The 25,086-nt window shown below is 28.4% G+C and overlaps 7 protein-coding genes and 1 long non-coding RNA gene across 13 annotated transcripts; 4 read left to right on the plus strand and 4 right to left on the minus strand.

Annotated features, from left to right (window-relative positions):
- Nucleotides 1-779: 779 nt before the first annotated feature.
- Nucleotides 780-3,694, minus strand: LOC117236608 (condensin complex subunit 2-like). Of its 3 annotated transcripts, XM_033499713.1 has the most exons (3): nucleotides 3,585-3,694; nucleotides 3,420-3,506; nucleotides 780-2,917 (listed from the first exon to the last, which is right to left on the minus strand). In XM_033499713.1, exons 2-3 carry the CDS (start codon nucleotides 3,437-3,439, stop codon nucleotides 823-825), a joined length of 2,115 nt encoding a protein of 704 aa, XP_033355604.1. In that variant the 5' UTR covers nucleotides 3,440-3,506; nucleotides 3,585-3,694; the 3' UTR covers nucleotides 780-822. The 3 variants fall into 3 exon arrangements, with proteins under 3 accessions (XP_033355604.1, XP_033355594.1, XP_033355613.1); XM_033499703.1 differs by having other exon boundaries at nucleotides 3,420-3,690; XM_033499722.1 differs by having other exon boundaries at nucleotides 3,178-3,690.
- Nucleotides 3,695-3,789: 95 nt separating this feature from the next.
- LOC117236619 (ubiquitin carboxyl-terminal hydrolase 46) lies at nucleotides 3,790-7,567 on the plus strand. Of its 2 annotated transcripts, XM_033499737.1 has the most exons (8): nucleotides 3,790-4,087; nucleotides 4,450-4,530; nucleotides 4,628-4,844; nucleotides 5,287-5,367; nucleotides 5,460-5,752; nucleotides 5,821-5,958; nucleotides 7,063-7,206; nucleotides 7,299-7,567. In XM_033499737.1, the coding sequence occupies exons 1-8, from the start codon at nucleotides 4,085-4,087 to the stop codon at nucleotides 7,404-7,406; spliced, it is 1,065 nt and encodes a 354-aa protein (XP_033355628.1). In that variant the 5' UTR covers nucleotides 3,790-4,084; the 3' UTR covers nucleotides 7,407-7,567. The 2 variants fall into 2 exon arrangements, with proteins under 2 accessions (XP_033355628.1, XP_033355637.1); XM_033499746.1 differs by lacking the exon at nucleotides 5,287-5,367 and having other exon boundaries at nucleotides 3,793-4,087.
- A 333-nt stretch (nucleotides 7,568-7,900) lies between these two features.
- Nucleotides 7,901-8,925, minus strand: LOC117236627 (60S ribosomal protein L21). The gene is made up of 2 exons (XM_033499758.1): nucleotides 8,832-8,925; nucleotides 7,901-8,426 (listed from the first exon to the last, which is right to left on the minus strand). Exon 2 carries the CDS (start codon nucleotides 8,409-8,411, stop codon nucleotides 7,932-7,934), a length of 480 nt encoding a protein of 159 aa, XP_033355649.1. The 5' UTR covers nucleotides 8,412-8,426; nucleotides 8,832-8,925; the 3' UTR covers nucleotides 7,901-7,931.
- Nucleotides 8,926-9,324: 399 nt separating this feature from the next.
- LOC117239914 (proteasome subunit alpha type-1) lies at nucleotides 9,325-11,320 on the plus strand. The gene is made up of 5 exons (XM_033505754.1): nucleotides 9,325-9,485; nucleotides 9,722-9,972; nucleotides 10,088-10,247; nucleotides 10,328-10,537; nucleotides 10,835-11,320. Exons 1-5 carry the CDS (start codon nucleotides 9,483-9,485, stop codon nucleotides 11,042-11,044), a joined length of 834 nt encoding a protein of 277 aa, XP_033361645.1. The 5' UTR covers nucleotides 9,325-9,482; the 3' UTR covers nucleotides 11,045-11,320.
- On the minus strand, nucleotides 11,097-14,453 carry LOC117239888 (lipoyl synthase, mitochondrial). Of its 3 annotated transcripts, none has more exons than XM_033505734.1 (7): nucleotides 14,411-14,453; nucleotides 14,168-14,344; nucleotides 13,759-14,061; nucleotides 12,162-12,318; nucleotides 12,022-12,079; nucleotides 11,763-11,918; nucleotides 11,097-11,686 (listed from the first exon to the last, which is right to left on the minus strand). In XM_033505734.1, exons 2-7 carry the CDS (start codon nucleotides 14,324-14,326, stop codon nucleotides 11,326-11,328), a joined length of 1,194 nt encoding a protein of 397 aa, XP_033361625.1. In that variant the 5' UTR covers nucleotides 14,327-14,344; nucleotides 14,411-14,453; the 3' UTR covers nucleotides 11,097-11,325. The 3 variants fall into 3 exon arrangements, with proteins under 3 accessions (XP_033361625.1, XP_033361614.1, XP_033361619.1); XM_033505723.1 differs by having other exon boundaries at nucleotides 13,759-14,064; nucleotides 14,411-14,450; XM_033505728.1 differs by lacking the exon at nucleotides 14,411-14,453 and having other exon boundaries at nucleotides 13,759-14,064; nucleotides 14,168-14,373.
- Nucleotides 14,454-14,790: 337 nt separating this feature from the next.
- LOC117239866 (sterol regulatory element-binding protein 1) lies at nucleotides 14,791-21,111 on the plus strand. The gene is made up of 8 exons (XM_033505705.1): nucleotides 14,791-15,029; nucleotides 15,509-16,096; nucleotides 16,184-16,415; nucleotides 16,501-16,895; nucleotides 17,027-17,959; nucleotides 18,078-18,385; nucleotides 19,968-20,123; nucleotides 20,201-21,111. Exons 1-8 carry the CDS (start codon nucleotides 14,930-14,932, stop codon nucleotides 20,552-20,554), a joined length of 3,066 nt encoding a protein of 1,021 aa, XP_033361596.1. The 5' UTR covers nucleotides 14,791-14,929; the 3' UTR covers nucleotides 20,555-21,111.
- On the minus strand, nucleotides 21,023-22,578 carry LOC117239935 (nuclear receptor 2C2-associated protein). The gene is made up of 3 exons (XM_033505771.1): nucleotides 22,289-22,578; nucleotides 21,998-22,088; nucleotides 21,023-21,780 (listed from the first exon to the last, which is right to left on the minus strand). The coding sequence occupies exons 1-3, from the start codon at nucleotides 22,324-22,326 to the stop codon at nucleotides 21,502-21,504; spliced, it is 408 nt and encodes a 135-aa protein (XP_033361662.1). The 5' UTR covers nucleotides 22,327-22,578; the 3' UTR covers nucleotides 21,023-21,501.
- A 786-nt stretch (nucleotides 22,579-23,364) lies between these two features.
- On the plus strand, nucleotides 23,365-25,063 carry LOC117239944. The gene is made up of 2 exons (XR_004494587.1): nucleotides 23,365-24,158; nucleotides 24,249-25,063. It is a non-coding gene; the product is annotated as an uncharacterized LOC117239944 (long non-coding RNA).
- The last annotated feature ends 23 nt before the right edge of the window (nucleotides 25,064-25,086 follow it).

Here is a 25,086-nt window from a genome sequence, read left to right on the forward strand (position 1 = left end):
CAGTTTCCCCTAGCGAATGTTGAGACTTGCTTATTTGATCGTAATTCTATTCATGGAAATAGAAATCTGCTATTAATCATATTCAATCAATCCGATTCATCCAAAGTACTCAATAGAAGATACGTTTCGAAATTTTACGTATTTGGTATCATTTTTAGATGCAATAGTCTTAAAGTAATTCCAAACCAATATTGTATCAAATCAAAACCTGTTTAATACTTCACAAAAAATCGATACCAGTTTGAATTTCATGAAGCCATCGAGTATCGATAACCGTTTGACATCGTATGAACGTACCAGTACTCGTTTGATGCTTCACAAATATTGGGTTGGCACCCGTTTGATACCTTAATAGCAATATACAGATCTGTTTATATGACCGTGAACTGAACTCGTTGGACAATTTATAATACGTATCTAATAGATGGTATTGCAGGAATTTTGCATGCACTATTAAAATTTAAATACATGCTGTTTTATAAACCTCATTCTTTACATATAATCTTTTTTACCTTTAACATTACTTTTTTAATATTGTCACTCAATAGAAGAATTTCGGAGAATATTAATATAAAATTGAAAATAATCAAGTACTAGGCTTGTTGAAAATATAATAAATTTATTGCGCATTATGACAATATTGTATTAATATAAAACTTAATCAACATTTAACACACACATATTTATTTTATTCAGAGCAAGATATTATTTAATTGTTAATTACATAATCTTCTCAATTTATATTCAATTCTTATTTTATATCATTTTTTATAATCTCGTAATTATAAATATTATAATTTTTTTAGTTTTATATAAATATATTTATCCTTGCTCTATAATAAGATCTGTCATGTCATATGAAGAATTTATTTTTAATGTTTTTTCATTTGCTAAATGCAATAAAGATACAAACGAAATTGGAAAGCTTAAAGCTTCGATATTAGTTTTAGTTAATATATCTGGCAATACTTTATAAATATCGCTAAAATATTTACTACTGTTCATTTTGTTACCTCTATCTTGTTGCGTCGTTTTTCTACTCTCTGTTTCTTGTACATCCTTCTCTGTATTATCTTTTAAACATTTCCAAATAGCATATTTTAATTGTCTCATGTCAACTTTTTTGGGACGTACACAATAAGCAATAGACACCTTATTTGTGAGTTTTGGTATAGCAACTAGATTGTCTCCAGTAAAAGGCATTTGTATTCCAAATATACCCTCATTTTCACATTGTATATCATTATCAACTGTATCATTTTCTTTATTTTGTTCATATTCCTCATTATGGTTGTTAGAACAATGGCTTGATATATCATTTGCATTTATATAATCATAATTTTCTATGTTATCAGATAAAGTAGTAACATTCATATTATTTGCATTTCTTGAATTTTTAAGTGTTGTTGTATGAAGATATAATTTACTAGCTTGTATAATATCATAATGTTTATCTGGAGGTAATGTTAATATTTCTTCATTCCATTCTATTTTAACAGTTCTAGTATGCAGTTTAGTTAACTGACTTGGTAAAAATTTAGTATTCATGTTTTCTATCGTTTTATCATCATAACACAGCTCCATTTCCTTATTTTTCTTCTTTGCTTGTGCTTGACGACATAGATTCTCAAAATTATTACTAAATAAAGTTTTTTTAAAATTAGTTGCTTTCCAGTGAGATGGGCCAGCCCAATGTATATTTAAGCTTTTTTGAATAAAGGAATATTCTGAAACTTTTGATGATACTGTATTAGTTAAAACTTTACAAAAATCCACAATATTTTCTACCTGATTAGGTATAATAGCACATCTATCTACATTTTCTTCTTCTGTCACTTCAATATCAAAATAATTCATACCAGTAGATACATGTTCATTGTCATGTACTGAGTTATCATCAAGATCAAATTGAAATTTGCTCCCATTATTTTCTTCTGCAATTACCTCATTTGGTTCATCTATTGTCCAACTAAGAAAATCAAAATAGAATAAAGGAGCACCAATTTGCATGTCTGAAAGATCTCTTATTTCTGGAATATCACACCCTGTATATTTATGTTGCAAGTCTTTGCTATTTACTGTATCTATTAAAATATCATTATAAGGATGTAGATAAAATTTGGAATTTGCATGGTTTGGCAACATCACTTGATACAACATATCTGTGGTTTGTAAATCTGCTTCCATAGTTATTAAAGAAGGTTTCTCAGTTTCAACATTCGTTTTTAAAGCTTCTACAGTGGCAAATATTGTTTGTTTATTTTTTTTCTTCTTTCTCTTTTCTTGCTTTCGTTTATCTTGGCTATTCTCTGTTGCTTCTTGACAATCCATTTCTTCCATATTATTTTGATTTTTACTGTCTTTGTCTTGTTTTTCCAGTCCACCAATCATTTTGAGTATATCCATATGTACACCATCAACACGATATCCATAGATTTTAGTACTTACATCCAAAGATGTACTAGCTACTTGCAAATTAGACATGTTGGCATCTTTTTTCTTAATCATATATGTCATAAAATCAATCATTTCTAAGCTAAATGCATTTTTGGTGTTAATTTTATTCTCTGTACCAAGTTTTATACACTGTGATATACGTTCTGCCATTTGAGAAGCTGGCATATTCACTAGAAAACCAAGTCCCAAAGAACGTCTTCTATCATTTAAACTTGTAGAAATGGATGATACAGTATCAGTAATTTCTCGGCGACGAGCCAAACGTTCTGCTTCATCATCATTTTCTGATAAAGCAAAACTGTTTATTTTTTGAGGAATTACAGACTTCCGTCGCAATGGAGAAGAAGAAGATGGAGAGGAATGTATAGTAGAATCCATTAATACATTTATACCCTTACAAGCTGTCATCCTGCTGCTTGGAATTTTATGAATATTAAGCTGAACTTCTTTATCCATATTCCTACAATAAATATAGAAAAATGTATATAAAATAACTCCTTTTAATATTTATATATTTTTTTATATGAATTGTGATGTTTTACTTAAAAATGTAACTTTAAAATAATTTATAAAAAATGGATTGAATTATGTAAGTAAATGAATCAAAATTATATACAATTATCAATTTTCCAAACTTTTAAAAATACATGAATATTCCTTAAATATTCAAATGATTTATAAGATCATATAATAAAAAGAACATGTTTGTTCATATATTACCTGTGACATTCTACAATGATTATAAAAATAGAAATATGTATATTGTCAATAACATTTTTCCTTCATAATTATACATTGAATAATAATGAAATTGAGACATGTTTAAAAAAACATGTATTTTGAAAATTATAAACAAAACAGCTCGATGAAGACCATCACACAAATTAATAACGTTTTATTTTATTCTTTTTTCTATCTAATGTTCAATTACGTTTCAAAAGCTTAATTAGTAATACAATTACGTTCGACATATGTATAACATCAACGCTCTACTTTCTTCAAGTTGATGCTAATAGTTACATGAAATGAGCTCATACTTCATAATATATCTGAAAACACACAATATTTCTATGTGTATCATTTAAATACAATATACGTATACAAAATACAATATATCATAAAAATATATTGAGCTGTTATTTCTCGAAAATTCTAAAAAAATTGGCGCGAAATAACTACAAAAGTAGCGATCATAAAACCACGGATATCAAATTCAGAAGATTTTATCATGAAGTAATTGTTTGTAGAGTGCCGAATAACCGAATATATTTCCTATGTAGAGACATCTTTCGTGGAAAAACCGCTTTCAGGAATCAACATCAATACCTTTTTTAATGCTTTTGAGCACACATCAATAACTTCTGATAATTTCGTGAAAACTAATAATTTAATCGAGACTCGAGACAAGTACCGTTCAGAGTATATATTAATGAAAACGTCGAAGAACACACGTGAACATATATAAGAAATATTGTTGTTTTCATTTCTATCGTAAAAAAACGTGGACAACTATGCAATTATAATAATTTAAACAATAAATTTGTAAATTAGAATACCATGGAGGTTCCGTCATCAAAATCCATGCTGTTTGCTTGTCAGTGGTCAGTAACAGTTATTAAATCATAAAATGGTAAGTTGAAATGAATTTTATAATCAATAAATATATTTAATAACTTTGTGTCATTGTGTGACATCAATATGAATACCATCAGTTATACTCAATCTATATTTGTTTTAAATTGTCATACACTATATCTTTTTTAAATGAATTTCATAATAAAATAAGAAATAACTTGTAATTATACAAAATTAGGAATTTACTTCTAAAATCATGTTAGGATTTAAAGAAATTTCATCAGAGCTTATTTATATGCCAGTGTTATAAATTATATTATGTATATGTATATGTTAATTATAAAACATTTGTTTGCAAATTTCTATTATCGCTATCACTTCTTTATGATTATGTATTATATATTATAATTATTATAGGGTACAAATATATCACAATTGGAGAAAGATATTGGCTCTGATCAATTTCCTCCTAATGAACATTATTTTGGTCTAGTTAATGTAAGTATAATAAATTGTAGAAATATTTAAAAATTATAAAATTGTTTTTTTATTCTCTGTATTAAAATTATTAATACTAATATTTATATTATTATAGTTTGGAAATACCTGTTATAGTAATTCTGTACTACAAGCTTTATATTTTTGTCGACCATTTAGAGAAAAAGTTCTAGAATACAAAGCTAGAAATAAGAGAACCAAGGAAACATTATTAACATGTTTAGCAGATTTGTTCTACAGTATTGCAACTCAAAAAAAGAAAGTTGGATCTATTGCTCCAAAAAAATTTATTGCCAGATTGAGAAAAGAGAAAGGTTAATATGAAGACATATTTCTAATATAAAAATTGATTTTGTAATTATAATGATATACAGGGTGGTTGGTAACTGGTGGCACAAGCGGAAAGGGGGTGATTCTACACGAAAAAAGAAGTCGAAAATATAGAATAAAAATTTTTTTCTTTTAATCTTTCTTTTTTTCCTTTTTTTAAATTTTTCCATCGAGACAACGATCTACAGTGAGATCCGTTATAAGGTACTGCACGCGTACCGAGCGAAAATTCAAAGTCGATTTTCTCGAAAACAAAGCCTCGAACGAAAAATTTTTATTCTATATTTTCGACTTCTTTTTTCACGTAGAATCACCCCCTTTCCGCTTCTACCACCAATTACCAACCACCCTGTATTCTATAAAATATTTAAGTATTTAAAATGTTTATGCATTCTACTTATAATGTATGTATATAATTTTTTACAGAGGAATTTGATAATTATATGCAGCAGGATGCACATGAATTTTTAAATTTTTTGATAAATCACATAAATGAAATTATTTTAGGTATGCAAATTTCTTTGCATATGTACATGCATACGTACATGTATATAATAGCAGATCCGTACAATATTAATTTTATGTGTCTGATATTCCAGCGGAGAGAAGTCAAAGCAAACCAACAGGAGGAAAATGTGGTGCAGGTGACGCTGGTTCACCACCAGAGCCTACATGGGTTCATGAAATATTTCAAGGAATTTTGACATCAGAAACACGCTGCCTTAATTGTGAGACTGTATCTAGCAAAGATGAGGATTTCTTTGATTTACAAGTTGATGTAGACCAAAATACTTCAATCACACACTGCCTCAGATGTTTCTCAAATACTGAGACACTTTGTAGCGACAACAAATTCAAATGTGATCACTGTAGTAGTTATCAAGAAGCTCAGGTATTTGGAGAAAAGTTTTACAATTAATAAAATTTAGGAAGGAATTTAACAATACTCCTTTATTCTAGAAACGGATGAGGGTTAAAAAATTACCAATGATACTAGCATTGCATCTAAAGAGATTTAAATATGTGGAACAATATAATCGTCACATAAAAGTTTCTCACAGGGTAGTTTTTCCTCTAGAGCTCCGGCTCTTTAATACGGTAAGTAGTTTGCAATTGTTATATATTTGTCGGAGATGAAAGGACATTGAAGCCTCCCCTTTGGAATTTCGGGATAATCCCCTAACACCGTAATCTAGATTCTATCATAGGCGTAATTAAACAATTATCGTCTTTCGATCCGATTGAATTTGTTTGAAATTTGTGATAATGAGCTTGGGCTCAAGGCGACAGCCAGTCGCCGAACGTAGCCGCGGTCACGGGATGAACGCCTTGTCTAACAAAGGTACGAAGTAATTCTATAGCTCTCCTTAAAAGAAATATTTGTAGCGGCACGCGACAGTAAACATTCCAACAGTTTCTGTCCCGTGGCTCGCCACACGCAGATCCTATTCTTCGGGTATGATGTTTGCCAGATGCCGACGCGTCTCCGCAGTACGTGATCGGCTAACCCAAGGGCCGTTATAAACACTAAAATCTAGTTACCTAAAATCCTTCAAACAGATAAACAGTCCTTGTCCCAGTTACGGGAAGACAGAAAAGACCTATTTTTCCACGAACGACGTCTCCCACTAGCAACCTTCCCTCGAGGGCGGTTAGCATCTTTTTGTAACCACCGATATGGAGATTGAACAATTAGCAGCAACGCCAATTTCCCTCGCCTTCTGAACGAAGGCTATCCTCGACGAATCCGATGATCTCGTGTCCTTAGACACACACCCCATCATAGTTTTCCTCCGCAGCACCATCGCGACGGAAAGTCATTCTCTCGTGAGGTCGTATTAGCGAGTTACTTTGTGTCTGTACGCTCGGTGGATATTCCACGTTTTAACAAAGAGTTCGACTTAGATATTGTGAGTATGTTCATCTATCATCCCGTTGACCGCGGATTCGTTATTGAACCTAAAATCATTGTCACTAGTTCCTCGAGTATCTAATTACCACGGTTACTTGTCCAATTCTATAATAATCGTATTTGCACTAGTCAATGTCTTCTCTATTGCCTAACGACATCGTGTAGTCCGAACGAAGATTCGTTTCACGCCCCTAACTCTAATTCTAATGTAAACATTATGACATATTTGATTGTTTATTTTAACCTTCTAACATTCTAATCTATATTTTTATGCATATAATAATTTATAGAGTGATGATGCAGTGAATCCGGATCGATTATATGATTTGGTCGCAGTTGTGATACATTGTGGCAGTGGGCCTAACCGAGGACACTATATTTCAATAGTAAAAAGCCATGGGTTCTGGTTACTTTTTGATGATGATATGGTTGATGTAAGTCTTATAATTTACATTATAAGTATTTACATTATGTAAGAATTATTTATCTTTATATAAATATTTATATTACTAAATTTTCATTTTAGAAAATTGATGCATCTACAATAGAAGACTTTTACGGACTTACATCAGATATTCAGAAAAGTTCTGAAACTGGCTATATCCTATTCTACCAATCAATAGATTGTAATTAGAACTTACTACAAATATATAGTGATTAAATTAAACAAATTCTATACGATAATTTCGTATTTTATGGAAGTACAATGTATAAAATTAAAAATATTATATGTTAGATTATTTATAAAGTAAAATATGTATAGAATCAGTTATATCTTGTTTGTAAAATATATAAAAAACAATTAGCTTCCTGGGCTACCATAATAATTAATGTAACACTCTAAGAAAATTGTTTTCTTTGTAGATACAAAACAACTCATTCTCAGAAGAATTATGTATTTTAATTCTGATGAAAAAAATACTAGTCCATAAAATATTTTGTTTCAGTTAAAGATAACGATAAATTCTATACGTATGTAAAAATATATTACTGAAAATAAAATCATTGTTAACAAAAATTGCATTCTATTTTTATACATGTAGATTAATATAAAGTTTTCATTGCAAGTATTATATTTAAAACTATATTTAAAATATACATGTGAAATAAATACATATACAAATGATACTGATTTTTTCAAAAGCTGTTTATTTCAATTTTAAGCAATAAATTCATATGGAATAGGGGCAAGTGAAATTGGATTTTCACGTCCTGATACAATGTGTCCAGGCCTAGGTTCAGCAGGCTGTCTTTTTAGCTTTACTTTTATGTTCTTCTCCTTCGCCAGTTCCTTAAGTTTTTCGTTATCCTTTACACGTTGCAAGAAGTCTTCTCTACATTTAGAATGAGTTAAATGTTCAATACGAACATTAATTCTTTTGGCAATAATTCGTCCACGGACTCTCTTATTGACAATAACACCAAGAGCATGAGGAGTAACATTGAATACACGTCCAGTTTTCCCATGATAAACTTTATAAGGCATTCCCTTTTGAACAGCTCCATTGCCTTTGATATCAACTATGTCACCCACTTTGTACACTTTCATATATGTGGACAATGGAATCGTTCCATGTTTGCGAAACTTTCGGGAGAATAAATCCCTCGTTCCTCTGCGATATCCCTTTGAATTTGTCATATCAACTGATTCTGCCTATAATATATGTATTTGTATTAAATCTTTTGCAATAATTGAACACAGCCACAAAAGTATCATTAATTAAAATTGGTTATGTTAATTAAATGATTAGAATATTTTTTTATATAAATTTATATAGCAACATAGATGATCAAAATATTAAATTTTAATAAATAAAATGATGAAATATAGAATTTTTATCAAAATTTAAAACAAAATTTATTAACATATGCACGAATACAGTCACGTGCACTTGCTTAGGAAAACAATTCAGAATAAAATTCAGCTTTTCTTTCATGCAGATAAAAGTTAAACATAGCGAACAAAATTTTAAGAAATTTTATAATTATAAAAAATGAAACATAAAGCAAATATCGTAAAAGCTTTTTAAAATTTTTCATAAATATTGTCTTAACTTACAAAAGACTAGCGTAACCATCCACGTTCTTCGAAAAAAGAATTTAAGATCGGTATTCTTATACTTATTATTATTACAGAAGAATCGATAATAATCGATACATAGTCGACTTCGATATTTAGTTATATGAAGTTCGTTCATTATACTTATTATTATAATAATAACAAATTGATATAATGAAGTTTTATTCATTAATTCTCCACTAATTTAACTTAAAAATAAATTTCAAGATTAACACATTTGATACAATTTTTTAGACAAAATGAACCATATACATATAATAATTACGCTGGATGAAATAAACTTTATAATAATAATAAATAACTTTGAGTATAATTTTAGAGGCGTTTATAGCAATTTATAAATTAGAGATTTATAAATTTATAAATTTATAAATAGAGATTACTAATTTCTTAAACTAAAATTATGATAGTTTAGAACTTTACTAGATAGCGCTTTCACTATCAAGCTGATAGCAAAGGAGTGTCCTCTCTATTATTTATTTGATCATAATACCGCTGCATGACAGTTGTTTTATGAAAAAGATTCGTTGTTGGTCATAAGTATTTTACAACTTTACGTTATTTATTAAATAAATTAATAATTTAAATAATAAATAGCATTTTATATTTACAATTAAATAACATTCAATAATGGTATGTATTTTACATAGTTCTTTTCACGAAACATAATAATATAGTATATCACATCATTATTATGGCATTTGCGGACCTATATTTATCATCAGAAGGGTTAATTTGTACGTGGAATTAAATTATGTATATATCATATATTGATATTCTTTTTCATTTTAACATATAACAACTACAATGAATAAAACTAGTTAATATAAAACATTAAATAATAATAAAAAATTTTTCATATTTTTCAGTTCCGGAATCAATACGACAGTGATGTCACAGTTTGGAGTCCACAAGGACGTTTACATCAAGTAGAATATGCAATGGAAGCTGTGAAATTAGGATCAGCTACTGTAGGACTTAAAAATAAAACTCATGCAGTCCTTATTGCTCTGAAAAGAGCTTCTTCTGAGTTATCTGCTCATCAGAAAAAGATATTTCCCATAGATAAACATATGGGAATTTCTATCTCAGGTTTAACAGCTGATGCCAGGATGTTGAGGTACACCATAAACCATAATATATCAATTATATTGTGTCACTATTAATAAAAATATAATCATTGTTTTAAAATCTTTATTAAATTAAGATTTGAATTTTTATTTATTTGTTTATAGTCGATATATGCGAACTGAATGTTTAAATTATAAATATTCTCATGATGATCTATTACCTGTAAGTCGGCTACTTGCATCCCTGGGAAATAAATTGCAAACATGTACTCAAAGATATGATAGAAGACCATATGGAGTAGGTTTACTTATTGCTGGGTATGATGTAGGTAGATGTGATTAAATGGTTGATTACTATCTAGCAAAAGATAAATTGTTATTAAAGTATTATTAATATTTCTAAAGGATCAAGGACCACATATTTATCAAACATGTCCATCATCAAATTACTTTGATTGTAAAGCAATGGCTATTGGTGCACGTTCTCAAAGTGCTCGTACATACTTAGAAAAACATCTTAATGAACTTTTATCATGTGATCTTGATGAACTAATAAAACATGGTCTTCGTGCTTTAAGAGATACATTGCCAAATGAAGTTGATTTATCAGTAAAGGTAAATGAAAGATGTTCATTCTATTAGTTTCCAATGTTTCTTTCATAAGTAGTAGATTTGTGAAAAAAGTGAAAGAAGGCAAAGTTTTACCATCTTTTATATGTAATAAAATGATTTTAATAAATTTTTTAATTTGTCATGGTTTTCGAGTTTTTAGTCGTATTCAGCAAAAGGCCATGGAAATTGTATAAAAAATTGTGAAAATTTCTTCTCTCCTATTTTTCTTATAAATTTAGCATATAAGTATTTTTTAAATCTTATGTAAGATATATTATAAGAGAAATTATTTTATTACAGAATGTCTCTATCGCAGTAGTGGGAAAAGGTACAGATTTTAAAATATATGATGAAGATGCAATTTCTGTCTATTTATCTCAAATTGAAGATGACAAACGTAGTAAACCTACTGAACCAGATGTAGAACAAGATTCTAAACCTCCACAACCTCCACCTTCTGATGAAGGTCCACAAGACCCACAAGTTACAGTTGCAATGGACACAGATTAAAAATAATTTACTTTATAGCATATTTTATGTATACATTTAAAATGAATTTGCATTTTACGTTTAAAAATTGTATTTTTCCTCATTATATTCAATACAACAATAGGATGTCATGAATCATGAAAATTTTGTTAATTTTCAATATATATAATACATTTCTTTAGCCACGTAATTAAAATTATCTACATGATTTGATAGTATTCCTTTATGTACAGATATACAATAATTTGTACTATTATACATGAATACACAAGTATTTTCAATTACAATTAAAACAAATATGTTTATTGGTTTTCAATCTGTTTGTTTCTACGTTTTTTTAATATATTTGTTAAGAAAAATTCTCCAGCTTTATATGATGAACGCACTAATGGACCACTTGCAGTATATAAAAATCCTAGTTCATTTCCAATATTTTCCCACTTTTTAAATTTTTCAGGTGTAATATATTCAATTACTTTTAAATGTCTTTTTGTAGGTTGCATATATTGGCCAAGTGTCAAAGCATCTACACCTGCTTCTTTTAAGTCTGTCATTGTTTGCTCAATTTCTTCATCAGTTTCCCCTAATCCTAACATTATCGATGATTTTGTAATTAATTCTGGATTGCATTCCTTTGCTGTTTCTAATACCTTCAACGATTGTCTAAAAAATACACGAAAATACATATATTTCTAAGTTTACTAAAAAAAAGTTACAAAAGCTACAATATGTACCTTACCTATATTCAGCTCGTCTATCTCTAACAAATGGAGTTAAACGTTCAACAGTTTCAATATTATGAGCAAACACATCAAGATTAGAATCTACAATTATTTTAACACAATTTTTGTCTCCCCTAAAATCTGGTACTAAACATTCCACTAAAATATTACTTCTGCAAAAATATAAAAGGCACATATATAAAATATTTATTTAATATATAATTGCAAAGTACTTTGTTATAATAATAGACAAAATAAGGTGATAAAATTATGCACCTTTTTTTAATTTCCTTCACTGTTTCTGCAATATGACTAGCTCCACCATCACTTAAATCTATTACAATATATAATTTTGACATAAGAAACATAATAATTTTGGTATATACATAAATTAAAAAATGTACAAACTACTTAACCATCTCTGTCTACCGATGTAAGTACAACATAATTCAAACCCCAATCTGTTATTGCAGTTGCCGTATTTACTGGTTCCTCCGGATTTAATGGTAATGGTGTGCGTGATGTTTTTACAGAACAGAAACGACAACCACGGGTACATGTATCGCCCATTAACTATATTAAATTGTTTTCCACTATTATATTCTCATATATAACTAATTAACCTTTTTGGATAAAACCCAATTGTCACTTGACAGTATTGCAACAAATAATTAGATTTTAGTAAAAGTATTACGTAATGAAATTACTAAATAGCAATGTGAAAATTTATACTATGAAATGTTGTGCATGATGAATAAATTTACATTTTGCTAACTTTTATCACTTTTAATATAAAGCACATAATCATTAGCTTATACAGGGTGTAGCACATAATTGTTGCCACTAATTTTTGGGTACTTCCGATGATCTGACAAAAAAAATGTTCCAAACAAAAGTTAATTAGTATTTAGCCAGCTACAAATTGCCATTTAAAAAAATTCTAAAAAGTTATTTTTTAGATAAGGTATTAAGGTTACTTTGTCGTTTTTAAGTGACACAGCATTTTTTACTTCACATTGTTGTATCTGATATCAAGATGAGTTCAACAATCTACTATACTATGACCTTGACTCCAAACTTCCATTTAATTAGGAGGAATGGAGAATTGTGTATGCTAAGGATTATTTTATAGGTGGACTATGAATAACATAGAATAGAAAAAAAACATACTTTGATATTACATTATTTCCATGTGTTCGATTACAACAAATACTTGAATTGTAGCCGATGGTTTTGTAAATATAATTTGGACCGATGCCGTAAATGTGTAGTAATTGTTACTATAATGCTATCAGAGCAAACTTCCATGTACACTGTACAGATTCACTCCTCTAGATGTTTGATATTTTGAATAAACTCAGGATAGACCTTTAGACTACAGATGACTCCGCAGAAAACAAATCTATTAAGGATCTAAAACAGCAAATCTATATAGCATGCATGCAAATTTATTCTGACAGCAGCACCTACTACAAACTTATTACATCAGTCAGGATTATATTTACAAAACTATGGGCTATAATTCAAGCATTTGTTGTAATTGAACATACAGAGATAGTGTAATATCAAGGTATGTTTCTTCCTATTTTATGTTATTCATATTCCATCTATAAAATAATTCTCAACATATACAATTCTCTATTCCTCCTGATTAAGCAAAAATTTCGAGGATCATCTTAAAGCCATGGTATAATAGGTCGTTAAACTCCTCTGAATATCAGCTACAACAACATAAAGCCAAAAATAAATTTAAAATGAAAAAATAAATTTGAGAACATCAAAGTGACCTTGATATCTTATCACAAAAACAAGTTTTTGGAAATTTTTTATGTAGCAATTTGCAACTGGCTAGACACCGATTAATTTTTATTTAGAACTTTTTTCTGTTAAACCATCAGAAGTAACCAAAAAATCATAACATCAATTATGTGTACAACCTGTATATTTTTAATTAAATCACCTTTTTAAACAAAATTACAAAACAATGAGATATATAGAGTTAATAATACAAACCATAATAGTAGCCGTTGCTGTTCCATGTGTACCACCTCCCCAACATTCCCCAATATTAGGACATCGTGCTTCTTCACATACAGTGCTTAATTGTAATCGTCTTAATTGTGACTTTATTCTACTATAATTTTTACCCATTGGGATTTTTGTCTTTAGCCAAGGTGGCAATTTCAATCGAGATTTATCACCTTTTTCTAACTTCAACTTTCCATTATATTCTTTGTAGGTACCAGCAATAAAATGTTCTAAGTTAGGCCCATCCGCTAGTTTTTGAGAAAAAGTTTTTTCTTTGACACATTGCAACTGCTTTGGTACATAAACAATATTAGTACATATTTAGAAATACCAAATATTATGAATATTGCATTAGTAATACTATCATTAGCAATATTATTTGTCAAATACATACTGATGAGTGAAAATTACAAGCAGTAGATATTTTTACTCGACTTGACTTACGAAAAGCTTGAAACATGTTTGCTTGTAAATGAACATTCAAATAACCTCTCAAAAATAAAAAGGAATCAGCCTTATAGCATGGAATACTATCAAATACGATAATGAACATCTGTACAAACTAACATTTGCAATTGCTTAATAAATACTTGAATTTGTAGTAGTTTTTTAAATTTTATAATATATACCAACGTTTTCAAACTTGTAATTATTTATTTATATTTACTTATAACTATGAATTTAAAGTAAATATAAAATTTTCCTATCAAATAGTAAAGAATCTTAATAAAAGATTCTATACTTATATATTACATATTTTTTATGTTTTTATTTTTGTATTTGGTTTTAATTTTTTAAGATCATAGAATATTTTAAAATATTTATTGTTTTTAATTTGAAGATTAAAATGGATAATTTAGAGAATTATTTATAAAACATTTCATAAACATTGTTATTCATCAAAAGATTTAATAAAAATATTAATAGTAACGTTTTTCATAAAAATCCGTCCATATTCTACAATAAATTTTGTTAGTTTAGCAACACATACTGACGTAATATCATCCGATCTGTAGAGCTTCTGTGATTGGACGCGGTAAAGGTCGGGTGACTTCGTAATTTGTTAGTTATTACGTTTGACATATCAGTGCTTCGTTTTGTTTTAATCATTGAATTTATTTAGTGAAAATAAATATTTGACAAATATTACGCCACAATGGCAGATCCTGGAGGGTGGACTACTACACAAGATAACGATTTTTCTAATTTTCAATCGAACGACAGCTTTAATTTGAATGAAGTAACTGGTATCGATGGTATGTTGTATTTAATATTTATCAAAATATTTTTTATCATTTTGTTTTAAAAGCTATAATGAAATAGTAATTTCCCCATATTTTTAAATTATATTATTTTTATTTTTTATTTGTTACCCATTTGTTTTTATATAATTTTATTTTTCAGTGATTTTTATGCGATTTTATATAATTTTTTAAATAATAAATTTGTTTTAAATTAAGAATATGATTATAATCGTTTATTATATATATTTACTTATTTAAAGAATTGTAGTCAAATTATTTTCTAGAAATGAATTAAACAGTCTTTAATTTATATCAACAGTTGTAATCAACAGCATATCTTTTTAATGTAATTATAACATTTTATATGATTAATATGAAAATATCATTACATATTATTTTATTTGTTATTACATGTGACAGAAAAAGAGAGAGAGAGAGAGATTTTGTTTTTGTATATGTTACATCACTATCTTAAATTTTTTTTATTACAGAACTTCTTACAAACTGTGAAAGTGAATTGTTGAAAAATGAAAATTTATTTAGCGACGATGCATTATTATCACAATTGGAAGAGCCTTTAGGCATGGATACAGAGGGATTGGATTTTTTAAACTTTAATAATAGTAAAGAACTAAAAGATTTTAAAGAATTTCATGATTATGAGGATCCAAATATTATCAAATCTGTACCAAGTGGAAATGTAATATTAGCTCCAGCAATAACAGAAAATACACAACAAGTTCCTTGTGTCACTCAACAATCTCAACAACAAAAGCAACGACCACAATTACAGGATATAACTTCTATACAAAATAGAGCACAAAGAATATCTGTCACACCAGCACCTACAGTATTTAGTTCACAATATGCTATACCACAAAACCTAAACTTCAGTGTCCAGTCTCCTGTTGTAACTATAGCACCAGTGACACAACAAAGACAGTTGCTTTTACCAGCTAAACTTATAAAATCAGAATCAGTTGTTTATTCTAGGGGATCACAAGCTGTTAGTTCAACATCTGTACCACACCAGATACATACCTTAGTAAATACTGCTAATGGAACAGTTTTAACTGCTGGTAAGAATATATGACATCATGAGATTTTTATTAAATTTATTATATCCTAATTTTTATTAAATTTGTTATATTCTAATTTTTATTCAGGTATTCCAGTTGTATTAGATACTGATAAAGTACAGATTAATCGATTAAGTACAAATACACATATAGGTGTACCAAGAGTAAAAGAAGTAAAACGTAGTGCTCATAATGCCATAGAACGACGTTACAGAACATCAATTAATGATAAAATCATTGAATTGAAGAATATCATTGTTGGAGTAGATGCTAAACTGAATAAATCAGCAATTTTGAGAAAAACTATTGATTATATTAGGTATATTATGTTAATATGTGTTTGACTTTTAAAATATTTGTTATAAATTGACGAAACTTTTTATTAGAAACAATGAAAATTTTAGGTTTCTTCAAAATTCTAATGCAAGATTAAAAGCAGAAAATATGTCGTTAAAATTGGCTGCTCAAAGGCAAAATTTGCGCGATTTATTAGTATGCGGTGAACTTACACCACCTAGATCAGATTCAAGTGAATCATCTTTATCTCCAGCACCAGCACCATTATCTCCTCAATCTCCTTCATCTATAAAAGATGATCCAGATTTGTTACAAAATGTTGATTCAGCATCTGTTCTTACAAATCAAGGCATGAGAGATCATACTAGGCTTACGATTTGTGGATTTATGCTCCTCTTTTTAGCATTTAATCCTTTAGGTTTTTTGATAAATAATGTTGGAAGATTCAATTCTGATTATATAAACACAAAATTGGATGGTCGTACAATTCTTAATTATCAAGGTATCATAATATAATAATTACAATGCTATTACATTATAATATACAGTATAATAATAATGTTATCACATTATACTAATTGTTATATATGTTACTATGTATAACGAGTAATACTATTATTAACCTTTTTGTAGATCAATCAGATCTTGAAAATCCAGTGTGGAGCAATGTGTTTTTATGGCTAACAAATGCTATACTTTTAATTGGCGGACTTTGCAGACTATTGCTATATGGTGATCCAATACTACCATCTGACAGTAAAATTTTCCTTGAACTTCATCGATGGAGACGTCAAGCAGAATTCAATATATCGAAGAATGAATATAGTCAAGCATGCCGAGATTTACATCAATGTTTGCAATACTTAGGCCGACCATATCCATCATCACGCGCAGAAATTTGGCTTGCAACTATGTGGCAAATTATAAGACAACTTCTTCATAAATTATGGATTGGAAAATGGATTTTGTATACTCATAAATGGTTTTCTGAAAAAACTACACGACAACAAGCAGAGATATCAGCTATGGAAATGGCTATTATTTATCAGCATATGTTATGTCTACATTTATCAGAAGGATCAAAGAGTGGAACTCTGTATCTTGCTCTTTCTGCAGTGAATTATGCAGAAGCCACTGGAGAAACTATTCCAAAATCATTATTAGCAGAAATATATATCAATGTTGCATTGTGTTTCAAGCACTCGTTATTTCCATTTATTCATAAATATTATTTGGGCAAGGCGCGCACTTTATTATCATCATGTGCAGTTCCACCAAAATTAAAGTGGATAATGAGTGATGAAGGAGCTAAATTTTTAGCATTTCAAAAATGGCAATATGGAGAACAACCAGATAATGAATTTACTTCTCAAACTAGTAAAGCTGATCCTTTATCATATGCTTCACGTGCATATAGAGATTATTTAATCGGACATTGTTTACGTATTTTAACCGGTACTGTTGGAGATGCTCATTTATCTTCAATATTAGAATATGGACAAACTATTATGGCTTCTGCTGGAATAGATGCTGGATTTTTATGTACTGACAAAGTTACAGTTACACGTAAGTTTAAATAAAATCTTGTTTAATGAGTTCATTGGTGGTATTGGATGGCATTAAATTTCTTCCTTCCTTTTTTTTCTTTAACTAATAAATAGAATTTGGTGAATTAATGTTTTAGATTGCGAAGATGAAATTGGATTATGGTGGGGAGCAGTTATATATGTAGCAGCATGTTGGAGATTGAAAGAAGACGATTCACAAGCATGGAGCATTGTTGAAAGCAAATTTCCTTATGAGAAATGTTACCAACTTTGCAATAATAATAACAGTATTAGTCCACTGCCATATGTTGTTTTGAATGCTTTGCAAGCAGCAAAAGCGACTACTAAATCAGTCTCTATGCGTTTTATTGATCAGGCAGGAATATTGCTTGAACAATGTTTGGTTTATTATAATTGCAAGCAACAGTCATCCCAAAACGTTTTGGTAAGATATTTAAATATTATGTTTATAATATATTAATATATTCAATTCTTTTATACAAAAATTATTATAATTACTTATATTTTTTTGTAATGCTTTTATTTTACATAGATAATAAAATTAGAAATTATGAAGTAATAAATTATATAACATATGATTTGAATACGGAAATAAAATATTTAATTCTTTTTATATTTTTTGAAATTTATGGTCTTTGAAAAATCTGTTTTTCATATTATTTATCTTCTCAAAATGAATATCATTACACATTTTTTCATAAAACAAAAGAAAATGATCAAATAATGAATTATGTATGTAGTAACTTTAAGTATATTATAGTATATATTTATGCAATTGCTTACTTGTTACAAGTGTGCATTGTAGTTGCATTGCATGAAATATAACTATGCAATACTTCTACAGTGCAACTTCTGTGGCAGGTCTCAGCGTCATATGTGATAGATAAATATATATATATATATATAGGGTAGACCAAATAAAATGTTATAGACTGTTTTCTCTATTGTAGATATTTTCTTTCTTTCCTAAATTAAACAGGACAGAGGGGTAATCATTTGAAGTGCAATAAATTTTTTTAAGACTACTAAGAAAAGTTTAAAGGCAGCCTCCTTCATTTATCTTAAATGGAATGAGGTATTCATTTTCTTTATTTAGGTAACTCTTATCAAACAGAGTAACATTTACTTGAAACACTTCTTTTTATTCTGCACAATTAAAGAGATTTAATAAATAATTCAATGCAGTTCTAGGTACATTTAGAGCTTTTTATAAACATATTTTTTTACCTATTTGTTTGATAATAGAAAGGTAATTTCTTGAAATATTTTATGAACAATGTTAATTTTAAATTCTTTAGAGAGATGAACCTTATTATTTAATCATCTTCTTATATGATGATTAAATATTTAATATGCTGATACATAAAATATAAAGTGATAGTACTCCTACAATGAAGGAAAATATAATCATAAAAGTATTTACTGCGCATACATTGGTTATTTCATTAATGTTATAAAATGCTTAAAATAGTATTTATGAAAGACTTAATAAGTGTTTAGAAATCTAAAGACATCATTTTAAACATTTATTAAAATAATTCTCACTTTAAAATACATTTATATACATATTTTTCCACTCCTTTCTTCTCTTTTTACCTTCTGAAGTTTCTCTTAAGAGAAGTATGTATTTTTCGCCATAGCTCTTTAACTGTGCAAAGTAAAAAAATATTCAAGTTAAATATTATTCCATTTAATAAGAGCTATTCGAATAAAGAAATGTTAATATCTCACTCCATTTGAAAAGGGGTTCTCTTTACCTATGTATAATAGTTTTCCTAAAAAATTTTTTACATACCAGATGATTTAACAACTCCTTTGTCCTTAATTTAAAAAGAAATGAATTGATTTCTGAGAATTTGGCTTATAATATTTTACAGGATGGTAGAAAATGGAATCAAAACTTTTTCTTGGGAATAGATAGCACTTAACAGTTCCTGAATCCAACAAATCAATCAAATCTACAAAATTAATAATAATTTTCTTATTAGCTTTGATTATTTTTTTAGCTTACTCAATTGTGGATTTGTGATTGGTTACTTGAAATGCGAACTACACTTTGGCAGGAATTAGATAATGATTTAGAAAAATTAACTACAAATATATCTCTTGGAGGTTTTCAACGTGATTTAGCTTGTTTGAGACAATTATGTCAGCATATTCCAGTAAGTTTACATATATATTTTAATATTATAATTTATAAGTTAATTATTATTTTTAACAATTGTTATGTACTTTTTAGTCTACTTTAGCAAGAGTATTTGTTTATGAAGCCACAACACGTATAATGGCAGGAGCAACACCAGTGAAAACTCAAATATTGTTAGACCGTAGCTTACATCACAGAAATTCACGTTCTTCAATTATCTGTGGAAAAGATCGTTCGCAAGATCAATATACTGGAGAAAGAGAACATGCGGTAGCTTTATGTTTAGCTTGCCGACATTTACCTCCACTATTACTAGCCTCTCCTGGAGAACGTGCAGGCATGCTTGCAGAAGCTGCTAAAACTCTTGAGAGGGTAGGTGATAGAAAGAGACTTCAAGAATGTTACAAATTAATGAGGCAATTAGGACCAGCTATTTCTGCTAACTGATATATCACAAGTATAAGAATATACCTCATTCAATCCTGTCTTTTACATAGGTTTGTCTCTTTCATGACTCATTGTTGTAAACAAAGTCTGCAAAGAAATTAACGGATCTAACATGGTTTCTCTTTTTGTACTATTTCACGTTATACTAAAACAAACGTTAAAATAAAAGACAGGCAAAAAGTATAAATATGCACTAGTTATGTATGTATATAGTGTATAGTATTATGATATCACATAGAGTATAGAGTAAAAGAAAGTTTCCAGGGTTTAAGTTGAATAGCTGATTTAATTTATATCAATGCACATTGTGCAAGATTGTTGTACATAAATTATAATATTTACAAACAGAAATTATGATATTCTTAACGCAATTAAGACTTTTAGATAACTTGTGTTAATTTGATATTTTCCTTTTCAATATAATTATTTTGTAATTTAATTAATGCGTCTGTCATTGCTATATATATCTGTGTGTGCATAATACGATGGTATTGAAGTCTGTAAATGATATGTTTGAGTTTTTTCAAAATATATAATTTTATTATAAGTTTTCATTACTTAAGAGATATAAATTGGGGTTTAAGAGATATAAATTGATATAAATATCTCTATATATACTACATGTAAAACTAATACATTAACATACAAAATGTAGCTTTATAATTAAGAAATGATTAAACTTAATTATTATTTAATAGAATATATAAACTATCTTAAATACACACTGTTTTAAATATTCAAAATAAATTATAAGAACAATTTTATATAAAAATAAATGAGATCGGAAATTAAATTATAATGTTTTCCTCATCTTTTCTTTATTTATAGATATCTATTTTTTAAATCAATTTTCACTTCATTTACAACATCAAAAATTTAGTCAAAAAGACATATGTAATATTTAATTACATTTATTTTTTGTAAAAAATAATGCTTGCTACAATATTTTATGAGTGTAAAGATAATTTGTATATAATAATTCTACCAAAGAAATCTGTACTTTCATTAAATACAAATTTAAAAGTTTTTGCTTTTACTGGATTTGTCAAAATGAAAATTTGTATCGTATTTTTGTCTTCTGGATAAAACGACTCATGAAATTTAGTTTCTTTATTACCAACTTCTAAATGACAATTTTTGCCAACAAATCCACCTTGAAATTCAATTTCAAATGAACTTATTTTATATTCTTGTTCAAATTCAATAATTATCCACTGAAGAGTTCCCTGTAACATACAATATGTACTAGTAGTAATAATATATGTAACATTTATTTAATACAATATGTTTAATATGTTTCTTTAAGTATAACTTAAAAAAACTGTAAAAGATTTATTTTATCACTTCATCATCAAAATGTATTACTTTAAAACAAAATAATAGGTAAGGAATATATTAATACATAACAATATAGGAGGAAAGTACAAAAAAAGATTTCCTTACCGCGTCAGAATTCCAACAAGTTTCAGGACAATTATCGAACATGTAATTTTTCCCATAAGATCGATTATTCTTGTTCAAAACTGAACTAACCCTAGATAAGTAACATATGATAAATATAACTTTTGTTTATATAAAACAAATTTCTAATTATTTTACATATCGTGACTAATATCTTATGAAAATATTTTGTTTTTCATAGATATATACCATGAAAATATTACAAAAAATTTGAGTAGTTTAATCACAATATGTATATATATATGTATATATATATCTTAAATAATAGCTCACCGACACTCGAATTTATATTGTTTCAATAAACACGTCATACTAAAATAAAGCTAATATAATACATGTGTAACTTAACCTCGATTGAATGTAAGGTTAAGTAGAATGAACTTATGTTGAGTATTGTCTATCCAGTTTTCACGATATACTACTACAATATTTAAAGTCAATTCTCAAATCCAAACAGCTTAAATGTGAGGAGGTGCGTTAAAATAAGCAATAAAAAATGCAGCAAAGATGTAGCTTTTGATTCCTGATGTACATATACTTCTTAAGAAGTAACCAATTTGATGTACATGCCTTCTAAAAATCAGTAGAAGTCTATAACATTTATGCACAGGTACTATGCTATTATGTACATATATCAACAAATTCAAAAAACAAAAAACAATTTATAAAACAAGAAATGTTATACATTTAAAACTATTATAATTTAATGTATTATACAATATAATTTGAAGTATTATATAATTCCAATAACTCTTGGAAAAAGTAACAAATTTCGGTTTAAGTTTTTACGATCTTCTTTTACAAATTACTTATATCCTTAATTATTTATATTCTTATTCGTCCGATCAGATTGATCATCGATTATATGTGTATGTCACATGTATATATGCATATATACAGTATATTGCAGCTCAATATTTTTCGTATTGCGTCATTGGCTACTCGATAGTCAACGACGACTATACTACAGCGGAGACAGTCGTTTAGTAACGTAGTAACACTCCGATGTATAGTATTTAAAGCTTAACACGTTCAATACCATGAGGGTCACCGGTGACCGGCGCACCAAGATTAGTAGAAATGCATAATTTGAACAAATGTCAATAGTTATAAATTTTTTATTATTACCATCATTACTACAATGGTGTGACGAAATTAATGCAGTATAAAACATACAAAAATAGTTTTATTATTATATAGTTGTGTAAAAAATATTTTCGGGATTTTAGTACAAAGCTGCAAGTATATTATAATTATTCCTTTAAATATAATGTGGAATCAGTTGTCAAGATCGTGAAGGTCACATGTATCCTACATAATTCTTCGATGACAGAAAACCCCTTATTTCTAAATATGATGTGAAACAATCAGAACTCTTAATATTACATTGTCAGCTAATCCAATCTGGTAGGATAGGTAAAAATGCCAATGCAGATGCTTTTCAAGTAAGAAATATATTTATGCAGTTCTTTAATTTACTTTTTGGTGCCATATCTTGGCAGACTAAACATATAAGTTTAAGGTTACATGAATATGACCATTGATATGGTCTGTTAAACTAAAGAAGTTTAGAAAAAGTAAGCAGGCTATGTAGATGTATTAAAAAGGATTTTTATGAAAAACAAAGTTGTTGTGTTAACATAAGTTAAGAAAAATATATAGTATTAAGACTAAGTATGTACAGTTTTAGATTATAGTATAATTACTGTATAAATTGTAAAATACAGTCATCAAGCTTTCTATAACACAGTTGGTTAGTACAACTCAGAGGGTTGTCCAAATTTATTAAATCTTGCTATATAGAAACAATGTTACAACAATATCGCGTTATAGGAGGATTTTCAGAATTTTTGCACTGTGTTACAAAAGGGTTGAATATACAAACCATTCTGCAATCCATGTTTTGCTGCAATTTATTCCCAGGCCTTTCCTTTTAATTCATTGTCTTTGTACACCGTTGCGTCTTTATCCCATACACATGGATATTTTCTGATAGTCTCAATAAATTGTTCAGTTTCTGTTATACATAAGCACATCACTAGTCGTAACAAATTTAAACTGACAATTGACAAGTAGAACAATCGAAAAACAGTGGTAGCACGGTCGTATACACACGTTTGGCGATTTCTGTGGTGGGGGTAAGGTTCTTAATCAAAGATGAATAGAGGGTCACCAATACTTCTAGGCATAATACAGCCAAAAAATGGATACTGAGAATAAGGGCCTCTAGTAGTTAGTGGATCGCTTATTTTGTGTCCGGGTTGGAAAATATGCGTCGGTGACTTGTATCGATGAGTAGCGGAGGAGAAATGTGTACATGACATGGAGCATGGCTAAAGCAAACATACACTGTTAGCCATAAGTACTAGGACTTTTATTGATATTTAGTATAAATTACATGCTACTCATCGTTTTCATTTTCTATTATTATATTATACAAAACATATGAAAAACATAAATCAAAGCAAATAGAGAAGTAGGAAGCACCCGATATCTGAAAAGTCACCTAGCTGTGAAATATGATATGCTGTGCCTACCATAAAAAAAGTTATTACATTTACTTCATAAGCCTGTTTTGTATGCAAATCAGACGTATCACTTGTATTAATTTCTAAATTTATTTTCATCATATCCTGCAGCTTCAACAATTTCCTCAAGCTCTCTTACGAATATAGAGGCTCCTTGTGTCCTTGTCTAATAACACATGCACATTCGCACTGAAAATATGTATGTGTATACCGATCGGTTATCGGCGAACGGTATTAGTCTGCATTCTTGATTAGACAAGGACTGAAGGAAAGAGTCTCTATGCAGCGTTGTCTTTCTATTGTCATATCGTATCCCTTACACGGTAACATATGTATGACATATGACTTGTGTATTATATCTTCATATCTTCATGGCCGGTACGAACTCTGAACGTAGAGGCGATAATTAGTAGTGCGCACTTTTCGGCTCACTTTTTTATCATTTTCCCATTCATTTATGGCGATAATTTAGGAAATATATATACGTATGTATGTCCAAATAAATTTTATTACTAAATTCTACTATTGTAATAAATATAACAT

This window comes from Bombus vosnesenskii, unplaced genomic scaffold (assembly GCF_011952255.1).
Source record: "Bombus vosnesenskii isolate JDL3184/JDL3185 unplaced genomic scaffold, Bvos_JDL3184-5_v1.1 scf7180000013264, whole genome shotgun sequence".
NCBI lineage: Eukaryota > Metazoa > Arthropoda > Insecta > Hymenoptera > Apidae > Bombus > Bombus vosnesenskii.

What these genes read in the sequence shown, in the direction of transcription:
- LOC117239888 (XM_033505723.1), bottom strand. Translation starts at nt 14,326, where the DNA reads ATGTTCATTATCGTATTTGATAGTATTCCATGCTATAAGGCTGATTCC. An exon ending in CTTGTAATTTTCACTCATCA is followed by an intron (nt 14,065 to 14,167) that starts GTATGTATTTGA and finishes TATGTACCAAAG; the next exon opens with CAGTTGCAATGTGTCAAAGA. An exon ending in GTGAAGGAAATTAAAAAAAG is followed by an intron (nt 11,919 to 12,021) that starts GTGCATAATTTT and finishes ATATTTTTGCAG; the next exon opens with AAGTAATATTTTAGTGGAAT.
- LOC117236619 (XM_033499737.1), top strand. An exon ending in ATTATTTTGGTCTAGTTAAT is followed by an intron (nt 4,531 to 4,627) that starts GTAAGTATAATA and finishes ATATTATTATAG; the next exon opens with TTTGGAAATACCTGTTATAG. An exon ending in CAGATTGAGAAAAGAGAAAG is followed by an intron (nt 4,845 to 5,286) that starts GTTAATATGAAG and finishes AATTTTTTACAG; the next exon opens with AGGAATTTGATAATTATATG.
- LOC117239935 (XM_033505771.1), bottom strand. Translation starts at nt 22,326, where the DNA reads ATGACGTGTTTATTGAAACAATATAAATTCGAGTGTCG. An exon ending in CAATATAAATTCGAGTGTCG is followed by an intron (nt 22,089 to 22,288) that starts GTGAGCTATTAT and finishes TTACTTATCTAG; the next exon opens with GGTTAGTTCAGTTTTGAACA. An exon ending in CTTGTTGGAATTCTGACGCG is followed by an intron (nt 21,781 to 21,997) that starts GTAAGGAAATCT and finishes TGTATGTTACAG; the next exon opens with GGAACTCTTCAGTGGATAAT.
- LOC117239914 (XM_033505754.1), top strand. An exon ending in TACTTATTGCTGGGTATGAT is followed by an intron (nt 10,248 to 10,327) that starts GTAGGTAGATGT and finishes ATATTTCTAAAG; the next exon opens with GATCAAGGACCACATATTTA. An exon ending in AAGTTGATTTATCAGTAAAG is followed by an intron (nt 10,538 to 10,834) that starts GTAAATGAAAGA and finishes ATTTTATTACAG; the next exon opens with AATGTCTCTATCGCAGTAGT.
- LOC117236627 (XM_033499758.1), bottom strand. Translation starts at nt 8,411, where the DNA reads ATGACAAATTCAAAGGGATATCGCAGAGGAACGAGGGATTTATTCTCC.
- LOC117236608 (XM_033499713.1), bottom strand. Translation starts at nt 3,439, where the DNA reads ATGTTATACATATGTCGAAC. An exon ending in ATGTTATACATATGTCGAAC is followed by an intron (nt 2,918 to 3,419) that starts GTAATTGTATTA and finishes TATTTATTGTAG; the next exon opens with GAATATGGATAAAGAAGTTC.
- LOC117239866 (XM_033505705.1), top strand. Translation starts at nt 14,930, where the DNA reads ATGGCAGATCCTGGAGGGTGGACTACTACACAAGATAACGATTTTTCT. An exon ending in TACAATTCTTAATTATCAAG is followed by an intron (nt 16,896 to 17,026) that starts GTATCATAATAT and finishes ACCTTTTTGTAG; the next exon opens with ATCAATCAGATCTTGAAAAT. An exon ending in AGTCATCCCAAAACGTTTTG is followed by an intron (nt 18,386 to 19,967) that starts GTAAGATATTTA and finishes TTATTTTTTTAG; the next exon opens with CTTACTCAATTGTGGATTTG.